The following is a 22,972-nucleotide window of genomic DNA, read 5'->3' on the forward strand; positions in this document are numbered from 1 at the left end:
AGCAAATTAGACTTCTTCATTCAATTTTGGATTTTTTCCATTACCATGCATCCTTGACTTGCAAAGTGAAGCAAAAGCAGTGGGGTCATTCAAGAATAGAGGAGTTGCAAAGGAAATAGGGGAGGGAAAGAGAAACGAACACAAAGGAGTAAAATTTTAAACTACTCGTGAACATCACTGGCAACAGTTACAGGTGGCAGGTGCCATGACACTCCTCTCCGCGAGCATATGGATTTTCATCATGCTTTTGTAAACAGCTTCTACAGGTACCTCTATTAATAATGGACTAGCACACATTTGAAAAGTTCTTTTATAACCAGACTGCAGTGACAGAACCTTATGTAAATTCATTAGAAGGAAGATAGATAAAGCTAAATATTGTCTAGATGTTGTAATTTTCCTTATACTTCCATTGGTTCATGCTCTCATAGCCTTCTCCCCTCTGAGGTAGAGTCACATCATTAACTTGCCCAGTGCTTGAAACTGCTGTGCTAGGAGGCCAGCCAGGCACTGCACCATGGAGGCTATGGCCGGGACCACCATTCACTGTGCTGGTTCTAAAACCCCAAGGAGCATTGCTGGCTCTTCCATCACCTTGTATTATGGCATTTATCAGATAATGGAGAGATATAACATTGTCTGTGAACTTGGACTCTAGTATCAGTCCAATTTATGACAACATTTTGCTTTTGTCCTGTGCTGGTTTTAGACTTATTTAATCCACTCTGATTTGCTATTTTATTTCCATTTATCATTGTTTGAAACAATAGAAATCTTCTGCTTTTTAATTGGCAAGTATATCTTTTTAGTAGTTGCATGTAATACTCAAGAGTAAATCCCCAAACCCTTAAGTCAAAACAGGATTCTAGTTCTCTCAGCCCAGTTTAGAAGACAGCCTTGTTAACAGAGAAATTCAGCAAATATATCTTTCTTATAGACCATATATTCTAAGAAATTAACTCTGAATAACAGCATGCAATCTCTTGAGTATCTATTTTCAACTGATAAAGTAACAAGAGAACATTTTATATTCTTTACCACTCTATTTGGTTTCAAACACTAAAAGGGTTGCAAAACCTCTGGCTTTACAGTAGTAGAGCAGACAACCTTTTAAAGTATTTTCTGGCTTATGCTTTAGAATTCCTTATTTGTGAATACTCCAGAGTTTTATAATATCTGGCCTTTTTGTTTGTTTTCACTGAGGTTATTTAATTCAAATGTGATGATTTAAAGAATAAAAATAACCATATGTACATGATTTTATATTATTATTTGATCCAGAATAAAATGTCATCTCTAAGGAATTCAGTAAACATTTTATTATTGTTGTTATTATTAAGTGAGAGTAGGGGAGGCACAGAGACAGATTCCCCCACACACCCCGACCGGCATCCACCAGCAACCCCCCTACTGGGAGATGCTCTGTCCACCTAGGCCATTGCTCTGTTGCTGGGCAACTGAGCTATCTTTAGCACCTGACTAGCGGCCAGAGAACCATCCTCAGTGCCCTGGGTCAACTCATTCCAACCAATCGAGCCATGGCTGTGGGAGATGAAGGGAGAAAGAAGGAGAAGGGGGAAGGGAGAAGGGGGAAGGGGAGGGGTGGAGAAGTAGGTAGTCACTTCTCCTGTGTGCCCTGACTGGGAATCAAACCCGGGACATTCACACACCGGGCGATGCTCTACCACTGAGCCAGCTGACCAGGGCCAAAGTAAACATTATTTTTTATTTTTTAAGAAAACAAAAAATAAAATATTTTGCTTGTGTGTACTTACTTATAAAATCAAATTTCATAGGGGAATATAAGTCTTAGGATCACAAAGGAATTTTTTTTTTCCAATCAGCTCCTTTAAAAAGTTAAGAAATCACATGTGTGTTTTTGTTGTAAACAAGAAAAATATATCTTGAACTTTCTTCTGTTTTACAGAAAATTGTTGCTTGTGATGCTAAACATTAGCTTTCAATTTAAAAATGCAATTTAAAGATAGCAATACATATTTTTGGCATACACAGAATTTTTTATTTCAAAATAAACATTTTGCATTTCAAAAGTGTATACTTCAAAAGAAGGTATTTTATATTTACATCTCTAATTGAACATTGTATTTTTTAATCAGGTTAGCCAGTGATATAAGGTAGCTGAAAAAAAAAAGATGTCTCTTGGCCCTGGCCGGTTGGCTCAGCGGTAGAGCGTCGGCCTGGTGTGCAGGAGTCCCGAGTTCAATTCCCGGCCAGGGCACACAGGAGAGGCACCCATCTGCTTCCCACCCCTCCCCCTCTCCTTGCTCTCTGTCTCTCTCTTCCCCTCCTGCAGCGAGGCTCCATTGGAGCAGAGATGGCCCGGGCACTGGGGATGGCTCTGTGGCCTCTGCCTCAGGCGCTAGAATGGCTCTGGTTGCAACAGAGCGACGCCCCAGAGGGGCAAAGCATCGCCCCCTGGTGGGCATGCCGGGTGGATCCCGGTTGGGTGCATGCGGGAATCTGACTGCCTCCCCGTTTCCAGTTTCAGAAAAAATAAATAAAAAAAAATAAAAGATGTCTCTTGTCTGTGAACAACAGTACTTAGCAGACAGAAATACTATAATATTTGTGTTTATATTACCTGAAAAAAGAGATTGAAAAAGTAATACATTGGAAGTAGCTTCACTGGAGAGCTATTTTAATGAAGAAAACACAGTGATAAGTCTTTATATATAATGACCTGTTTAGGAGGCACTTTGAACTGAATAACTGCAATCGGATTTCTCCCAATAACCCTATTGCTTACATTTTTAATGCCATTTTCAAATAAATGACTCTATTGCTGAACTAACATAAAATGATAAATTTCTTTCTCTTTCTTTTAAATAAAGAATAAAAGTAGAGTATCAGTAATCTTAAAATGGGAGACATATCATGATCATTATTGGAAGAAGTTTCTGGTGGCACTCCTCAAGAATTAGAAATGCTAAGTATTTGAATATTGCTTCTTGCAAAAGGCTAGAAGAGAAATATCAGCTTAGAAAGAGCAACAACTAAACCTGGCAGAGCAACTACCAAACTGTTAGTAGCAGTTACCTCTGAGGAGCGAAGTGGAGTGGGTTGGGAGGGGGAATCGTGGAGGCAGGGCTGCACTTTCACTTTTTAGTCTGCATTCTTTCTGGCTGGTTTGAATTTCTATCAATGAGAATGTTATTATTAGATAATTTAAAAAAGGGTTGTTAAAACTGTTAGGACTAATAAACAAATTCTATAAAGTTGTAGGATGCAAAGCCAACACACAAAAATCGGTTGCATTTCTATATACTAATAATGAACAATCGGAAAAGAAAACTACAGAAACAATTACATTTATAATAGCATCAAAAAGAATAAAATTCTTGGGAATAAACTTAACCAGGATGTAGAAGACTTGCACATGAAAAACTACAAAAATTGCTAAGTCATCTTATGTTCATTAATTGGAAGACTTTTTCTTAAAATGTCCATACTATCCAAAGCAACCTACAGATTGAATGTAATCTCTACCAAGAGCCCAATGACATTTTTTTGTACAACTAGAAAAATCCATTTTATTATTCAAAATTTTTTTGTATGTGTGTGAAGGGGAGCAGGAAGCATCAACTCCTGTATGTGCCTTGACCAGGCAAGCCCAGGGTTTCGAACTGGTCCCTCAGGTTTTCAGGTCAACGCTCTATCCACTGTACCACCACAGGTCAGGCTAGAAAAATCCATTTTAAAGTTTATATGGAACTTCAAGGGACCCCAAATAGCAAAATCAAGGATAAAAAAGAACAAAGTTGGAGGCCTCATACTTCCTGATTTCAAAACTTACTAAAAAGTGTAGTAATCAAAATGGTGTGCTACTGGCATAGAGAAAGACATATAGACCAATGAAACAGAATCCAGAATCCAGAACAAGCTTTGACATATGTGGTCAAATGATTTTTGACAAGGTGCCAAGAGAGCAGGGAAAGGACAGTATGTTCATTAAAGATGCTGGGAAACTGGATTTCCACCTGCAGAAGAATGAAGTTGGACTCATACCTAACACCATTTACAGAAATGAATTCAAAGTGGATCAGAGACCTAAATGTAAGAGCTAAAACTATAAAATTCTTAGAAGAAAACAGGAAAAGATTTCATGCCAATATATTTGGCGATGGCTTTAGATATGACACCAAATGCAGAGTCAACAAATAAAAATGGATAAATTGGACTTAATGGAAATGAAAAGCTTTTGCACATAAAAGGACACTAGCAAACAGAGTGGAAAGGCAACACACAGAACAGAAAAAATATTTTCAAATTACGTATCTGATGAGGAATTACCATCCAGAATATTTAAAGAAATCCTACAACCGAGTAACAGAAAACACTCCAATTTAAAAACGGACTAAGGGCCCTGGCCAGTTGGCTCAGCGGTGGAGCGTTGGCCTGGCGTGTGGGGGACCCGGGTTCGATTCCTGGCCAGGGCACATAGGAGAGGCGCCCATTTGCTTCTCCACCCCCACCCCCTCCTTCCTCTCTGTCTCTCTCTTCCCCTCCCACAGCCAAGGCTCCATTGGAGCAAAGATGGCCCGGGCGCTGGGGATGGCTCCTTGGCCTCTGCCCCAGGTGCTGGAGTGGCTCTGGTCGCGGCAGAGCGACGCCCCGGAGGGGCAGAGCATCGCCCCTAGGTGGGCAGAGCGTCACCCCTGGTGGGTGTGCCGGGTGGATGCCGGTCGGGCGCATGCGGGAGTCTGTCTGACTGTCTCTCCCCGTTTCCATCTTCAGAAAAATACAACAAAACAAAACAAACAAACAAAAAAACGGACTAAGGACTTGAATAGATAGCTCTCTAAAGAAGATATACAGATTCCAATAAGCACATGGAAGGTGCTCAACATCTCTACTTATTACAAAAATGCAAATCTAATCAAAATGAGACACTGTTAAGATGCCTATTATCAAAAAACAGAAAAGAACCAGTGTTGGCCAGGACGTGAAGGAGCTGGGACCCTTGTGTACTGCTGGTGGGAACGTAGAATGGTGCAGCTGCTGTGAAAAAGAGTATGGCTGTTCCTCAAAATATTAAAAATAAATTCATCATATGATCCAAAATTCAATTTCTGGGTACATTACCTAAAAGAATTGAAAGCAGGGATTTGAAAGATATTTGTACATTCATATTCTTAGCGGCATTATTCACAAACAGCCAAAAGGGTGAAGCATCTTATCTCTAGTGATGGATGAATGGATAAACATAATGTGGTATATACACAATACAGAAAATTTTTCAGCCTTCAAAAGGGAGGAATTGCTACAAGGTGGATTAACCTGTAGGATATTAGGCTAACTGCAATAAATCAGGCACAAGAGGACAACCACTGTGTGATTCCATTGATGAAGTAACTAGAGTAGTTGGTCAACCTCACAGAAACAGAAAGTAGAAGGGTGGTAGCCAGAGGTGCGGTACAAGTGGGAATGGGGAGTTATGGTTTAATGGGGACAAAATTTCAGTTTGGGAAGACAAAAAATAGTTCTGGAGAAATGAGGCATTGCAGGATTTCTCACTTTTGGCAGAATTCACAAAACTGAAGGGCATTTCGGTAATTTTGTACCAAATATTCCACGACCGACTGAGTCAAGATTGAGGTATGCACGCATTTAGACAATTATCCATGGTGACCTTGGAACTCGGGTGCATTCATGCTGTCTGGGTGCAAAGTGGTTAGGCTTGAAACAATTTGGTAACAGTTAGCAAGCAAATTCTGTTATTCAGCCATAAGGGTCTATTTTTCATTCCCTCGTATTCCACAAAGTGTTAAAAGTTCTAGACCGGGAGCAGTTACTGGATAACAAAAGAAATAAGTAATTTGTAGCAGGTGGTTTTAATTGTGCCTATCAAACCTGTCGCTCAACTGTGCAGAAGAGTGGAAAATCAATTAGCAACTACAAGCCTGGGTACTGGTGAGTGTCAGGAGTGTCTTAAAAGGAAATGATTACTGGGGCTGCTAGTGGACACTCCTGGATCTGAGGAGACTTTCCATTTATTGCCCAACCTTCTCAGACAAAAGGTGCTGTTGAAAAATATTAAAACATGTCTTGTCCCTCAAAGAGCAGTACAGGATAGGTCTTTATTTCTTACCCGTTGGGGTCTGAATGAATAAAAATCAGGAGTATGGGTCCTTCTTTCCAACTTACATACCCCGTGTTGGAGTTGCTGCTTTGGGTGTAGACATGTCTGCAGGGCAGTGCACGTGTATGCTACCTGCCTGGCACAGGTGACTCCCTGGGGCAAACGTGGGGTCCCACGGGGGCTTGCTTGGGGAGTGAGTAGCAAGCCAGCACAAGGTCACCTGGGTGGGCCTGAGAGGTCAAGGCAGGGAGAACATGCCATCATTCTACTTTAGAGCTGGGCCATACATTAGTATTGGCTACTGAATACAGTTAATCAAGAATAAGGTTTAAATATTCACAACACACTCTTATATTCAGTCTTGGGAGGAAATGAAACAGTAGTTTTTTTTTTCTAAACACTTGCCTAAAGTCCACAAAGGTATTTAGAAGATGAAATATACTGCTCACAAAAATTAGAGGATATTTTATCGCTTCATATTTATTTTGAAATATCCCTTAATTTTAGTGAGAAGTATACTTAAACTTGAACAGATTCTGCCTTACCTCGGATCATTTTGGCACTGTGGGTTATCTGCAATGTCACTTTGAGTTTATCCATTTATTGTGTTATTCTATCTTCTTGACTTGTTTTATGTATCCATTTTCTGTCTCTTTGGCTGCTGGCCTGCAAATAGCACCTGGATGATTACACCATGACTTTTATTTCTTTAATACGGCATGCTAATGTAGTGCCTCTCACAGAACAGGTATTCAATAAATAATTTCCTAATAAGCTCCTGACTATTGAATTTTTACAAAGTCAGATAACATTGGAAAAGTAATTAAGATAGTACCAGGTATGGACAGGCACTCAATGAACATTACACAAACACACACACATACAAAGAAAAGAAAGAGTAAGACATTTTAAAAGGTGAAATAATTAGACTTATTCTCTTTAGTGAAAACATAATGAATACAAAAAATATTAACAAAAGAGCATAGTTTCATTGGTCAGGTCCCTGAATAAAGTCCTATATCAACTCACTGACTGGAAGACTTTCGACTGAAGATAGTCTTGAAACTTTTTGGATGGATGAACAAATTGAGAAGGCTTTTTCCCCACCTTGTAGCTATTCTGGGATGGAGAAAGGTAGGTCTAAAAACAACACTGGCTACATGAGAGACAGTGCTATACTTCGAAGGAAGGGTCTTGCAAGCATAGAATGTTTCAGCAGGCAATTTATTTTGCCAAATGCTGTCCATTTATTTCTAGCTGTGTGTGCACACATACATGTGAATTTCTTTCTGTACATTGTTTGGAGGACAGAATGGGAAAGAAGGTAAGAAATCAAGAAGATAGGGAGGAAGGAAATACTGGTGGCTTTGAATAGTGACATCCATGTGGGGGGAGAAAGCTCACAGGAATACCTCCTGCAGGTTAGAACTACATGTAATGAAAGCCTCGCACCAGTTGTCCTGTTTCCTGGTATTTGTGTGTGTTTTTAAAGGCAAGTGACTAGCTCTGCGGGTATAGTTTTCCCGCTGAACCATTGAAGAGTTCTACGCAGGTTCTGTCTTCAGCAGGGAGCAGTCAGTCTCACAACCCTCCCTGTCCTCCTGATATGACAGTGACCTTGAGGTCACTTCTGCCTTTGGTGTGTTTATCCTCCACCGTACATTGGTAGCATGCTGTGAATTGTAGGAGGTGTCAGAAAGAGACAGTTTCTCCATTAGCATCGAGAGGACACCTGCTGCACTGAGAAGCCTAAATAAACACAGACCCAAGAAGCAAAGGAGAAGTATTTGAATATTTGAAACCTCCACAGTTTAGATACACTTACTTTTGTTATATAAAAAAAGAACACAACGTGACTCACCTACATTAAATTTTAAAAAGTTAATGTTAAATAACATATTTCTTTTCTATTTCGATCACTTAGATAAAAATCTAAATACAACAGAATATATTAGCAAAATTATATAATTAATAAATCTCTATGGAAAGTAAAAGTCACCTTAACTTTTACTATGTTATTCAAAAATCAATTTAGTAATAATACCATATGATTTAAATTCACCTCAATCAATAATTTAATACTCTAATGTATAGTACACTTTAGAATTTGATGAGTTACTGATTGTGGCTAGATTTTATCATTCTAAGAGCCATCATGTCAAAAGACAGTCATGTTTCTGATAAAAAAAATTTATTTTACCTGCTTGTAATGGTTACAAGCCCAGGAGGACAGTGATAACCGCTGGAAGCATGGTCAAAGTTTCGAAGGACTGTGTCAATCTTGTAACAGAACCCACCATGTCTCTCCCATCCCTTAAAAAAGAAAAAGAAAAATGAAGGACATAATCTGATTTAGTTAAATAGAAAAAATCCTTTTTCTATATTCTCATTTACTACTTACCTTACTTTCTTCTCTAACCAATCAAATCTCAAAACTTAAATTTTGCCTTAATATCTTTGTATTTATTCTATCTAGTAATGTTAGTAAGCTACAGCCACTTCTAGATTAATTTAATTCTTAAAACCTAAAAGTTTTAATTAGCTTAAAATCTAAAACCTTAAAATCAAATGAAGATAAAGGGGCACTTTCTCAAGATCTTTCTCTTTTTCGCACACACACACGCACAGCATGCACACATACACTTCAAACTTACAGAATTCCATATAAATGGTTCCTACAGGCTGGTGGGAATGAAGAGCGTTGCCTTTGAAGACAGAATGCATGGGTTTGAATCTCGGCTCCACCCCATGGGCCCTTATTGACCCTCCCCATGTCTTAGTTTTCTCCTCTGTAAAACTGGGTGATAAAAGTATTCATGGGGCTGTTGTGAAAATCAAAGGAGACAATACAAGCAGAGACCTCTGAATGGAGACTGGGACTCAATAAATACAAAAAGGATACATGTTTTTAGATCACAGGGTGTATTTTTCCAACTTTCTTTCATAGTGCTTATTTCATATTTTCCCACTGAGACTCACTGAGGTTAGGGACTTGGATAAAGTCACAGACTGGTGGATGAGGTGAGGAACCCAACTGTGGTGCAACCTAAGATGACTTTGGCTGGTCCTAATGCATCCAGATAGACACTGGCCAGAGTATATATATTTTGGGTAAAGATTATTCCTAAAGTAATCAGCTAGCCTTTTACAGAGAGAGAAAGCAAGCTTTGGCAGGCAAAAACGACAAATGTGTGGTCCGTGGCTGAGCCCTGGTAGCAATGAAGGGTGATCTAGTCTTTAAAATCCTGTGGTAAGACACATTCACTAGTTTTCTATATTTCAACTGAGTTATTTTAGTTCTTTTTCTTTCAACATTATAAAACTACATCCCTTATATCTATTTTTACACATTTGCCAGTTTTAAAATACACTTCATTTTGTGCCACGCCAACGCTTGCCAGAATTTGATCAGCTATAAAATGATTTCTGTTATATTCTCAGTCTTGCGGTAAATTAAATAAAACCTTATTTTAGAAATCAGCTATTTTAGTTCAAAACATTGTTAAATGAATGTGAGTTGCAGGAGTTCCACATCCAGCCAGCAGGATGTGCTGTCAAGTCACTCCGGTAACGATGCCCCAGCCTTGTCTGCAGGAGTGACTGACAGCTCCCACCAGAGCCCCCGGCTGGTCACTCCAGACAGGGCAGGGGAGTAGATGCTTTTGTATTTGGAAGGACAGGTGGAGGAAGTCTGACAATTTGACATTTCTGACAGAGTATTCTTTCTTCATTAGTACTTTTTAGATCACAGGCTGCTTAGCAAAACAAAACAAAACAAAATCCAAGAACTGAACAGACTCAAAAAACGTGGCATAGTAATAACCAGAAAAACGAAGGCTCTTTACTATAAGCCTTTGTACTTATGATGAACGTAGAAACAATAATTGATTGTATCCATGTACATCCTTTGTACATGAGGTGATAGTTCATTTGAAATGAAATGATGATGATGACAATACTGAAACAATTGCTCATATTGTACAATCCCCAAAAAAGAGACTCAGAAGGAAAAATAAATCTTTCTTTGCTTTGAAATGATCAAGATTTATTTTACAAATTAATTTTTATGTGCAAACTGTTTAATTACATTGAAACAATTGGCTAAAAGAAAGGATCCTTTTGAGACCATACTCATAGACTGAATGATGCATAAAGAAGTTAATGAAAATTTTGGCATAAAGTTAGAGTACGAGGTCTGAACTCAGAATCTTTAAATACTAGTCATGCTGGCCAGAAAAGGGAAACAGTGTACAAAGTTTGAATAGAACGTCAGCTCTATTTCTGCTGGGTAAGAGGTCAGTTGCCCTTTCAACACAAAACATGCTGAGTTGCCTTAAGAAACAGAGTGGGACACATTTTTCCCCCGATATTTTTGTTTAGAGATTAGATTATTGATCTGTTATAACTAATTCAGGAATTATAATCATTAGATAAATGATCAGTATCAGGTCAACTATGGCATGTGTATTGTTCAGCTAGAGTATAAAGATTCATATGTTTACACATTGATTAATACATAAACTATAAAGTACAGTTTCTGGCGAGATGGATTATTGTTTAATTGAGACATAAATAATTAGATTAGGAAAGAAAACAATTCAAGTAAGACTGCATAAAAACCCAGTTTGGGAAAATTTTGGTGTTCACACAATCTAAAAATATCCAATACTTAAATTCAAATTCTTTAGTGTGTGTGTGTGTGTGTGTGTGTGTGTGTGTGTGAGAGAGAGAGAGAGAGAGAGAGAGAAAGAGAGAGAGAAAGAGAGAAAGAGCATGTGCTGAGCACACTGATAGGTAGATTTTTGTGGGAGTAACTTTACTGCAGGATATTAAATGTATTTTAAGAAATTTAATACATAATTTTCAACTTTGTAAGTTTAAATCAAAGCATTAAATGTCTTTTTATTACTTAAAGTACTGAAAATGCTTTATTACTTAAAATGTTAAACTATTTTTATTATCCTTTTCCAAAATAATAAATATATTGTGAACATGCACTTTTCTCCATTATTGTCTATAGTCAGATATTTAAGAAAATTGAACAGGAAAGCAAGAGTTTGGATGCAGAAGTGGGCTTTCTCAGTGAGAGGAAGGCTCTGCTCTCACTCTGCCCTCCCACTGGAGGCTGCGGAAACCCCAGTGAGAGGGGGCATCGCATGACAGTCAGCATTTGTACAGATGGTATAATAGTATCATTTACATTTTTTTTTTTACCTAAAAAGAAAAGTAGTCTTGGGTTGAAGAGGATGGCAAGGAAATCCCGACAGAGCTGTAAACCCTTCGTATGACTCTAGCTGACAGCTGGTTTGTTAGAACTAGCCCTCACTCAGAAAAAAGACGAGAGAAGGACAGAAGGGGGAGGGAAAGGAGGGAAGAGGGAGCAAAGGCAGGAGAGAGAGGGAAAGAGGTTCACTTTAAGTTGATGCAGAATAAATTATTCTAGTTATGAGGTCCCTGCACTTAAGTCACAATGTTAATGGCACTTACCTCTTGACAGCCTGATCCAGTGTCAGAAAGGACACGGCCTGCTTTCTTACAGATGTAAGAAAGTGTTTCTTCACAATTCTTAACTTTCCAGTGTCCCTCCTAAGGGGAAAAGTGTAACAAGATGAATGAATACATCCATTACTGATGCTGATAGGCAACATCAATTATTTTGAATAAAAACATAGCAATAATAAGTGTTTCAGGATGGGGTAAGGTATTAGAACCATGTGTTGTCATTAAAAAGGGTTGCTTCTCACTCTACATGTGAGTGGGAGGCTCTGTCCTCTCTCCGGCATATAAACAATTGTAAGACAGCCTGATCAGGCAGTGGCGCAGTGGATAGAGAGTCGGACTGGGTTGCCGAGGACCCAGGTTCAAGACCCCGAGGTCGCCAGCTTGAGCACAGGCTCATCTGGTTTGAGCAAAAGCTCACCAGCTTGGACCCAAGGTCACTGGCTCGAGCAAGTGGGTTACTCTGTCTGCTGAAGGCCCGCTGTCAAGGCATGTATGAGAAAGCAATCAATGAACAACTAAGGTCTCGCAACAAAAAACTGATGATCGACACTTCTCATCTCTCTCTGTTTCTGTCTGTCTGTCACTGTCTATCCCTCTCTCTGACTCTCTCTCTGTCCCTGTAAAAAAACCCACAAAAAAACAAAAAACAACAACAACAAAAAACAATTGTAAGACATGCATCCTGGATCGGTGGACAGGGGGGAGCAGCAACACATATTTCTTGAAGTGCGCCGGGCTTAATGTTGAGTGACTTTCATATATTATCTCAACGTTCCTGTGAGGTATGCATTATTACTCCCATTTCAAGGATTAGGTTTAATACTTTGCAGAAGGACCTGCAGTCAGTAAAAACTGAAGAAGCTAAGGTTTAGTACCAGGCTTCCCTGGCTTTACATTAAAGCTGTTCTCAATTTTTCTTTTTAAAAGATGGGTCAAAGCAGTCATGCTCAATTTTTAGTGTGCACTGGAATTACTTGGACGGTTACTAACACACCGATGACTGAGCACCATAATCAGTGTCTTATTCAGTAAGTCAGGCGGGCCCCAAGGATTCACTTTCTCACAAATTTTCAGGTGATGTTGATGCTGGTCTGGGGCCAACCTCTCGGAGGAAGCCATTCTGCGGACCCTGTGAGAATGCTGTTCCCTCTCTTTAACCACTTCTAAGTGGGAAGGCAGTACAGCTGCTAATAGATTAGGATTTTATCTTCCTTTCCAGAGAATTTTTTGTTTTAAGACAAATCAGACTGTTAGGCTAAAACCACACAATTCAAATTTTAGGTGGTATCTCAGGCATGCAGTGCTTTAGGGGAATATAGAGCCCTTCCATGCCTTAAGAAACATACTATGTAGGAGGCTGACACGGTCCCTGCAGGAGCAGCCTGGTAGCCCTCCCCCCTGGATCTTCAGTTACGGGGGAGTGTAAGGCGCAGTGTAGTTGCTTAATAACTATTAGATGGGCCCTGGCCGGTTGGCTCAGCGGTAGAGCGTCGACCTGGCGTGCGGGGGACCTGGGTTCGATTCCTGGCCAGGGCACATAGGAGAGGCGCCCATTTGCTTCTCCATCCCCCCCTTCCTCTCTGTCTCTCTCTTCCCCTCCCACAGCCAAGGCTCCATTGGAGCAAAGATGGCCCGGGCGCTGGGGATGGCTCCTTGGCCTCTGCCCCAGGCGCTAGAGTGGCTCTGGTCGCGGCAGAGCGATGCCCCGGAGGGGCAGAGCATTGCCCCTGGTGGGCGTGCCAGGTGGATCCCGGTTGGGCGCATGCAGGAGTCTGACTGTCTCTCCCCGTTTCCAGCTGCAGAAAAATACAAAAAAAAAAAAAATTTAGATGGATGGATGGATGAATGAATAGTTTCCTTGGTTCTCATATTCAAATTTAGGCTTCAACCATGCTTAAATAACTTGCTAATTATAATAACTATATTTATTTGAGTCCTATTTCAAGGGAATAAATGTTACTTTTTATGCATCTACTGTTTAAGGAGCTGCTGAGCTGACACAAAGGGGCCACAAAATATCACACAGCAGCACTGTCCTAGCACAGCCAGTGATGTTAATACCTATCTTTCCTCTCTTAAAAATACTTTCTCTGTCCAAATATTAGCTCCTGTTCTGTGAACATGCCAAGCAAAATACACATGTTTGTCAAATAAAACATGAGAATGCTAGTAGGAAATGAAGGTCATCACTATTCTATCAAAACTAATGAACCAACAATGCAGCAAATATTGTAGAATCAATTGTGGTGGCTTTCAGCAGAGTTAGACCCAAGACAAACATTTAGAAAGGTCATTGTCTGTCCCTCCTCACTTGTGACTCTGAGACACTGCCTTACCAGCTGGAACTGGAACCGCATATATCCGTGACATTCTTAAAAGATAAAACAGTAGGACACGTCATATGAGTAAGTGCTTAGAAATTTTCCGTATTCGGTTGGCACCGTCACTTTGTCAAGTTATTTAAGGAATATTAATAAACTGCTTTTAGGAGGAACTTGTTATGGTAGCCCCATGGTTTGAGAGTAAGGGCGCTCTCCAAATCCCAATAACCTGAAACCCCGCCAGCTGGCTGATCAAAGAGAGTAAGTCTATTCTAAACATATAATAAATGTTTAAATGGCTGGGGATGAGACAATTCTGACAACCAGATATTTTAGGTAAATGAGAGACTAGAAAATAGGGATCAGTGACATTAAGGCCACCAGGACCATTACATTCATGTGAGAGAAAGAGTGTGATTTTCCACTTTTTCACAGTTTTCAGAGTTTGCACACCCAGTTGAAAGCTTTTTATGTTAAGGAGCTAATGGAGCTTAAAAAACCATCATTCTCCAGAGAAATCTCTCAGCACCTCATTTGCTCTCCTTGTTCTCACCATCGTAGACAATGGCACCACCATCCACCAACACAGTGGTTGCTCAAGCTACCGCCCTGCCTCTCTCTCACCCTCACACCTCATTTAGCAATACTTCCCGTCTCTCAGAGGATCCTTGCATCTGTCTGCTTGTCTCCACATTCACTGCACTAGTTCAACCGCTGGAGGGACCTCTGAGCTGGCTTCTCTGTTTCCACTGCATCCCTTTCCAATCTGTTCTTTATGCAGCAGCCATAGTTACGGCTAAAAATGTCAACCAGACCATGTCATTCCTTCCTGAAGCTGGACAGTGGGTCCCACATTGGACCCATAAGCCTCACAGGTTTGCAATGCTCCTCTTCCATCTCCTGCCACCCCTCCCCATTCACAACTTCTCACCACACTGGTCTTCCTTTGATTATCACACATGGCAAGCCCTGGTCTGCCTTCGGGCTTTTGCACTAGCAAATGTTCTTTTCCCTGCTCTTTAAGAGGTTTTTGTTGTTATTGTTGTTCTTTAAGTTCCATCTTAAATGTCATCTCTTCAGGAGTCTTCCCTGACTGACTGTCTTATCTGAAGTCACTGCCCCAACCATCATGTCACCTATTCCTCAGAGCTATCATGACAACTAGACTTACCTCATTTTTCTCTATGGGTACTGCCTCGCAAGGAAGTCCCACAAGGGCTGGGCCTGTCTTGGCCTCTGCCACAGCCCAAGTCCTGGTACAGGCAGCCCTCAATACAAGTCCAGCAAAGTGAGCACTAACCAAACAAATAAACTTACAGATTGCTCTGCTGAGACACACAGCTGGCTTCTACTCGGAAAAATGTGGGGCTCAAGGGTATGCCAATTAGTAAAGGTGACTGAGGAGCCACTAGACCATTCGAAGGAAACTGGAATTTTACTGCTGCTCAAACCAGTCCATGTTTCTGATGCATTTTCTGTAAGAGATAAATATAAATTACTTACAGGAATCCTATTACATGCAATGGAGATATTGCTATTCCAAAACACACTACTTTACAAGTGATTTCTTTATGTGATGGGACCCATTTAAATCTTGGTTAAAATACCCACTCGAACCTTCGCCCTACACTGTACCAGATCTGCTTGCCACAGGCCTGATACGTGAGGCAGAGTGGGGCGAAAGCCAATGCCAGGACCATGCTCCAGAGCAAGTCAGGTGGCTGGCCGTCCCCTTCCTGCTACTGGATGGAAAGTAAATCTAAAAGGTCTGTTTTTATTTCTGCCTAGAGAAAGGAAAATTAGGAAGGTCTATTGGATAAGGAAAAGGGCACACACACAAAATAACTTTTAACAATAGTCTAGCTTTATGATTTATTTCTTGCTTCTTCCCCACCTGTGGGAAAAAGGAGCAGAAAGTGTTAAAGGCACGGAAATGGGAGGAATGGTGTTGCCTGATATATAAATAAAGTTAGACAGCCCAGGAAGGGTGAAGAGACCTCACATGGCTGAGAGAGATGTCCAAGGGGCCCTGCTGAGATAGAGGCAGTCACAGGATTCTTTTCATTTCAAAATGGGAATAATGGCAAAGACAGGTCTGTTTTCATTCTAAACTAAAGCCTAACTTTAAAAGATCATCAGAATAGAACCTGGAGATTTTTTTTTTTAATTTAAAATTTTTACTCTCAGTCACTGGTTTCAGTATTTCCTGGCAGACTTCTATACTAAATCTAGGTCTTAGGTAGAGGCAGACCTGCTCTGATGAGCTACAGCGGGTGGAAGCCTAGAAAGTTGGAACTCCTGAACATGTCACACAATTTAAAAACTGCACCAAATAAATTACCTATTTTCACTGGCTAAAGTTATTTAAATCCAGTTATACTGCTCACATTAATTAGGGGATATCTTAGAGCTTCATATTCATTTTGAAATATTCCCTAATATTTGTGAGCAGTATGTTTGTCTAAGCAATCCCCTTTATTGCTTAGATTACATGACCACACACATTACTGCCGTCTAGTGATCATATCGCTAAATTACAGGTTTAGGTGTTTTTATGTGAAGTTTCAGGAAATGACATTTGCCCTTTTAAAAAAATATAAAAACATCTAATACATCTGGTATATGAGCTGTTACAAAGTTTCTGAGCATGAACTTTAAAAAAATCCAATAAATTTACACTTCTGGGTATTATTTAGAAACTTCAGATATACGTATGTGTCATAACTAATCACCTTTAAATATACCTGTAGTAGCTTAATTTCTTTTCTACTCCACTAATAAAGACTGTTACTGTATTACATTTCATACCTCTTAAATGAAAGACATTTGGCACTCACCATCTCCAAGGAGGGTTACAAGAAACTCCACATCTGCTAACGAAGCTATGCTTATTAGCGTACTGTTATCAGACTGGCAAGAATGCAGAGCCTCCTCCCAGGTCTTCCCTTCCTTCTGGAGTTTATAGCAGTTCTGACTGTGGGCATTCCAGCCAGGCTCACAGTAGGTGGCATAGTATTTCCAAGCATCTTTTTCTTTTAAAACCATCAACAAACAATGTCATTTTCCACAATGAAAAAACATTACTCATTACTCTTAATATAAATATTACTCTTAATATAAAAATAAATATAAATAATGCCATCTATTACTTTAAAAATTTGAAAAATAGAAAACATCGGAAACAATAACATATAAATTGTAGGATTCTAGGTCTTCCGAGTAGAGAAGGATTCAATCTCTGGTCCAGATCAAGATCTAGGATCTAATGGCTCTCAGTGCTTCATTTTCCAAACGAGATATCTAAGGTACAAAGACGTGAGGGGACTTGGTAAAAGTCTCATATCCAAAGCTGAGAGTCAGAACTAGATATAAAATTTACCAGTTAGAGTTTGCCATTTTTAATATCTTTTCACACTCAAAAAGGAGTATTATGGATCACAATTCAAATGATATTTTATGTACGGTATGTAGGTAGGAGTAGATATTTATCCTCAGCTGAAAAGAGTCTAAAATTCTGGCCACTTCCTCTCGAGAGAGATGACAAATAGCGTTCATCTGAGTCTTCGTGCCTGTGCTGTGCCTCTGGATTCGTATGAACTCTGGGTTTGATTTAAAGGAAAATTGCACCATGATGCTTTGAGATTGGAGGGGAAGGTAGTGGTGTGCATGCCAAGTTTTGGCTCTCTTCTTCCTGGACCTTACCCCCAACCTGGTGATAGTATTTTTACTTTATTTTACTAACCACAACTGCGTGCCTTCCTTAGGCACAAATTTAGTTATTTACAATTCTACCACTCTTTGGGAAACAACACATTCTTTTAAAATTGCTTCTAGGACTCTAACAACAATTAGCGTCACAGCTGAAGAATGCAGAACGTTTATATATCATCTACCCAAGTGGTTTTCAACCTAAAAAATGAGTCACAGAGCCCCTCTTAAAAATGGGACCTTAAACTTCACTCTAAAGGTAAGGTAAAAAGACGAAACAGGAACTTCTCTGATTCAAGCAAAGGAAGAGTCAAGAAAGGAACCTGGGCATCCTGGAAACACAGTTTGAAAATACTGGATTAGATCATCAAAAGGATTTGTTGAACTTGAAGCAACAGCAACTAATCCAAACAAATGTACCTTAACTGCCCTCATTTTTGGTCTCTGTCTTCAGTTAGCAGATCAGGAGAGTAAAGAAAACAGAAGAAGAGAAGGGTGGGAGGAGGGAGTGCAAGATAGCATAAGAAAGGGAATGTGAAGAAGGAAGAAAGGGAGAAAGGAAAATGATAGGAAGAGAAAGAGGGTAAGAGCAATCACACCGGTAGCAATTTCAGCACATTACTGAAATAATGAAAAAATCTCTACATGAAGAAAATGGAAAGATGCTTATTCTACCCAAGCCCCATGTTCTACAATAAATACCCTTAGGCTTAGCTACTTAAAGGAAAAGAAAAATGTTAAAGCCTAGTTGTGAGGAATAATATTTTTAAATGATAAGTCAGCTTATTATTCTAAATCTAAAGTTGTTTCTAATCATGCTGGTAATGATTCTTTTAATTATGGTTGTGTTTTATCTCTTCTTTTCTAGTTAAGATGTTAATTCCCATAGAAACTAAAAAGAGATAATAAACTTTTTTATTTTTTGAGAGAGAGAAAAGGGGAAAGAAAGAGAGAGAAAAGAAAGGGGGGAGAGAGAGAGAGAGAGAGAGAGAGAGAGAGAGAGAGAGAGAAAGAGAAGCATCAATTCATTCCACCTAGGTGGGCCATTGATTGCTTCTCATATGTGCCCTGACTGGGACTCAAATGGGTAACCTTGAGGGTAGAGCCCGCACCCTCAGGATGTAGCTGGTAGCCCTGGGGTCAGGCCAGCACCCTTGGTGTTCCTGGGTGCCTGGAGACACTCTGTCCACTGTGCCACTGGCTAGGGTTATATTTTGTTTTTCTTATGCAGAATGACTAAGAATGCAAATTTTTTCAAAAGAGAGGTAGAAAATGTTTTCATATGTTTAAGTTACTACTTTGCTTCAATTTTTTAAAAAAAACTTAAATGCGTTTGTTAAATTCATGGTGCCTTTAGGTTAAAAGATATTATCTTGTTACACATTTTTATTCCTCGAAATACAAAACTAGCCTTAGCTGAGTTTAAATTATAAATTATTAGCAAAAGTAGAAGACTTAGGATATCTTGAAAGGACAAGTAACAATTAATAGGAACTACTTAAGATGAAAACACTTACCGACTACTTCATGATTAGTGTGGTTTAGGTATTTTTTACATACATAAGGGAAGGTGACTTCACAGTCCCGACTTCTCCAGGCATTTGGCATAAATGAATTAAATGTTCCACAGTGATATTCAACAAATGGCTCAAAATTTATTTCTGAAAATAAAGTGTGTGTTTGTGTTTGAAGTTAGAAACAAAAGCAGTTCTTTAAATATATATTGAAATTGTAGTTTTAGCATCAAGGAGACAACCCTTTGATTCTCTTTGGCATACACAGTAAATCCTTTAAGATGTTATACTTAGGCCCTGGCCAGTTGGCTCAGTGGTAGAGCATTGTCCCAGTATGTGGAAGTCCCGGGTTCAATTCCTGGCCAGGGCACACAGGAGAAGCGACCATCTACTTCTCCACCTCTCCCTCTCACTTCTCTCTCTCTCTCTCTCTCTCTCTTTCTCTCTTTCTCTCTCTCTCTCCTCCTCCTCCTCCTCCTCCTCCTCCTCCTCCTCTCCTGCAGACATGGCTCTATTGGAGTGAATTGGTCCTGGGCACTGAGGATGGCTCCATGGCCTCTGACTCAGGCACTAAGAAATGGCTCAGGTTACAACGGCTCCCCTAGTGGGCGTGCTGACTGGATCCTGTTCGGTCGGGGTGCATGCAGGAGTCTGTTTCTCTGCCTCCCCTTCTCTCAGTAAATAAAAGAAAGAAAGAAAAGATGTTCTATTTATGACTTTGCAGTTGAAATACAGGCATGACAATGAAGTGATTGCTCAAAGTTGGCAACAGCTGATTTTATTGCTTCTAAGTAGAGAAATATTTTTGTTATTTGTGGCTATTTTTAAAACAGCTGAATTTAATCTGTGCTCTGACCTAAATCCTCCTGCAACCTTGATTAAATACATAGCTTACCTTCTTGGCGTTCATTTTCTTGTCTGGAAAAGCCTTATAGAGATTGTCAGGCTTAATATTTTTTTTGTAAGCCACTTTCAAAATAGTACGCCTTGTGTGTATGTGGAAACTACTGCCATTTCAGTCTGTAGGATGATGCCACCTGTTGAAGGTAAACAAAATGCTGCAGGTACCTGGGCTCCAGTTCAGATAGTGGAGTGGCGTCCTATCCGACCACTGCCAGCCAGCACTTTCATCCAGCTGGTTCAGACCCATCCACACTTCCCCTGCGTCACTGCCTAAGTGCTCTGAAATGAAGGGAAGTATGGAGTGTAAAAAAATAAATAAATCAATGTTTCACTTCTTTTTCGTTTTCCTATTCCTGGAGCAGAGTCATCAATTACCGTATTTCCCCGTGTATAAGACACTCCCATGTATAAGACACACCTTAATTTTGGGGCCTGAAATTTGAAAAAAGATGTATTACATAAAGTGATTGAACTCAAGTTTTATTCATCATAAAATTCATACAACTCCTTATCACCGTCAAAACTCCCATCCATTAGCTTGTCCTCATCTGTGTCTGGTGACAAATCACTGTCTTCAACAATGAGCACAAAAACAAGCGCAAAAAAGTGGGAAATGCAAGTAGAAAAACCCCTACCACCACTGTCTAAGACGCACCCAATTTTTAGACCCCAAATTTTTCAAAAATGGGTGCGTCTTATACATGGGAAATATGGTCACTCCAGCCAATTACAAAGAAGGGTTTAAAGTGCTACTCACCCCACCCTGGTGCTTCAGAGTCAAGAGCCAGCCTCGCCTCTTTCTGAAGAAACACAGCAGTTGCAGTTGCCTACAGGCTCACTTACGGCAGCTGTGAAGTATTTAAGCACCTAGAAATGCTGCCTCTGCTTGTCAATCCACCCAAGAAGGCATGGTTACAAGTTTGAAAACAGCTGACTTGTGTGCACTCATGCACTTCAGGGTTCTGGAGGGTGGAGGAGGACTCGTCTGGGGCCATTCCCACAAAGCCTTTCTTTTCTCACTACATGTGACTGGTGACTTCAGCTTGGAGACTCAGGACTCCAGCTGAGGAGTTTGGATCCATGTGACCAGAGGCCCCAGCGGGATCCACAGCAGGCTGGCATTTAAGGGCCATGCACAATGTACAGACTTCATTTGGCTCTGTGGTTCCTACCCCTAACCACAGCTCCCCATGTTTTAGTTCAACGCCATCTTGGTTGAAGATGTACAAATATTATGTACAAACATGTGCATTGACATGCTTATGCAGAGAAATATGGTTATCAAAACTGTAAAATTAAGGAAAACTTTATTTTTTTATTTTTTATTTTTTACAGAGACAGAGAGAGTCAGAGTGAGGGATAGACAGGGACAGACAGACAGACAGGAACAGAGAGATGAGAAGCATCAATCATTAGTTTTTCATTGCGCATTGTGACACCTTGGTTGTTCATTGATTGCTTTCTCATATGTGCCCTGACCATGGGCCTTCAGCAGACCGAGCAACCCCTTGCTCGAGCTAGCGACCTTGGGCCCAAGCTGGCAAACTTTTGCTCAAACCAGATGAGTCTGCGCTCAAGCTGGCAACCTCAGGGTCTCAAACATGGGTTTTCCACATCCCAGTCCAAAGCTCTATCCACTGTGTCACCACCTGGTCAGGCTATTTTTCTTTTTGTATATCTGAATTTTAAAAAATTATTCTAGAATAAACATGTACTACTTACTCTATAAAATTTGGGGTGTGGGGGGGAGTGTCAGAAACTTTAAGTGAAAGTGACTAATTTTGTGACACTTTCAAATATTGCCATTTAAGCTTATGTATTTATTTAGGTAATGCTGGTTAATACAGTATATATATTTTAGGAGTATAACATTATACATGTTAGTGCATGCTCACCACCAAACATCTAGTTTCCATCCATCACCATATATTTGACACTCTTTACTCATTTAATCTTTTCATCTATAAGGGAGGGCATTGTTCTCTTCTGGTTCACCTGCTTCAGAACCCAATTTATTTTGTGCTAGATGCAGGGGCCGCACCTGAGACTGGGACCTTGAAGATAAGAATTATAAATAGAGTAACTATATATCCCGGTTTGCTGGGAAAAGTCACGGTTTATCTTGGTAGTTCCAGAATAATTATGAATCGCAGTTGCTTTAACTCTCAAAAGAGTCTCAGTTTGGATGTCCACTGAATGGTCACCCAGGTGATAGAGGTCAGTGTATTCGCTTAACCAGGCTGCAGCATCCTTTGTGATTAGACATTTCAATACAATAGTGAACAATGGGAAGAATCTAACACAATAAGAAAAGAGAAAAAGGTACTTCATAATTTTGAGAGCCCCAAAATCACTAAAAAAACCAGCATGACATATATGGGCACTGCCCTTCCAAATTCCTGTGGCATTAACATGGAGCCTCTTCCTAATGTCGATTAGATTAGTCCTTCCAATGGCATCACTTGATTAAATCATATCCTGATGACAGGAGGTGGAATGGAAGATGGATTGACAAGATGGAGACATTTTCACATTTCCTATGTGGGTAAGTGCCAAATGATATTTTCAAATAATTTGCTTAAAATAGTTAAATATTATTCTTAGTGTTATTTTGAATACCTTCTGTGTAACTGTTTTTAACAATACACATAAAAAAATCATTGTGCAATTTATAATCTCTGTTTAAAGATACCAAAAACAATCTATTTTACTTTAAAACTAAATTGGCTTATAATTCTATAATAACAAAATCAAACCTAATTTTTTTTTTGGATATTTCTTGGCATTTGTGGCAGCTTAGATAAGTTTCCAGGCAAACTTATACCATAGTCAATGTTTATCAGTGATTAGCAAGAAACCATAGCCTATTCTTGTTAAAAAATACCTTGATCAGAACAGGCTTCCCCATTTATAAACAGACTTCT

The 22,972-nt window shown here is 39.8% G+C and overlaps 1 protein-coding gene across 3 annotated transcripts in view; it reads right to left on the reverse strand.

The window, feature by feature from the left end:
- PLA2R1 (phospholipase A2 receptor 1) overlaps positions 1-22,972 on the reverse strand; it is a 129,081-nt gene that overhangs the window by 73,000 nt on the left and 33,109 nt on the right. For 2 of the 3 annotated variants that reach the window (XM_066345251.1, XM_066345250.1), the window contains exons 5-10: positions 20,214-20,327; positions 19,149-19,292; positions 16,761-16,955; positions 15,241-15,398; positions 11,588-11,686; positions 8,301-8,413 (exon numbers count right to left, since the gene is read on the reverse strand). In XM_066345251.1, the coding sequence (XP_066201348.1) occupies positions 8,301-8,413; positions 11,588-11,686; positions 15,241-15,398; positions 16,761-16,955; positions 19,149-19,292; positions 20,214-20,327 (823 nt within the window). The remainder of the gene's footprint in view (positions 1-8,300; positions 8,414-11,587; positions 11,687-15,240; positions 15,399-16,760; positions 16,956-19,148; positions 19,293-20,213; positions 20,328-22,972) is intronic. The other variant, XM_066345252.1, reaches the window with a different exon arrangement.

Source organism: Saccopteryx leptura, chromosome 7 (genome assembly GCF_036850995.1).
Source record: "Saccopteryx leptura isolate mSacLep1 chromosome 7, mSacLep1_pri_phased_curated, whole genome shotgun sequence".
NCBI classification, from domain to species: domain Eukaryota; kingdom Metazoa; phylum Chordata; class Mammalia; order Chiroptera; family Emballonuridae; genus Saccopteryx; species Saccopteryx leptura.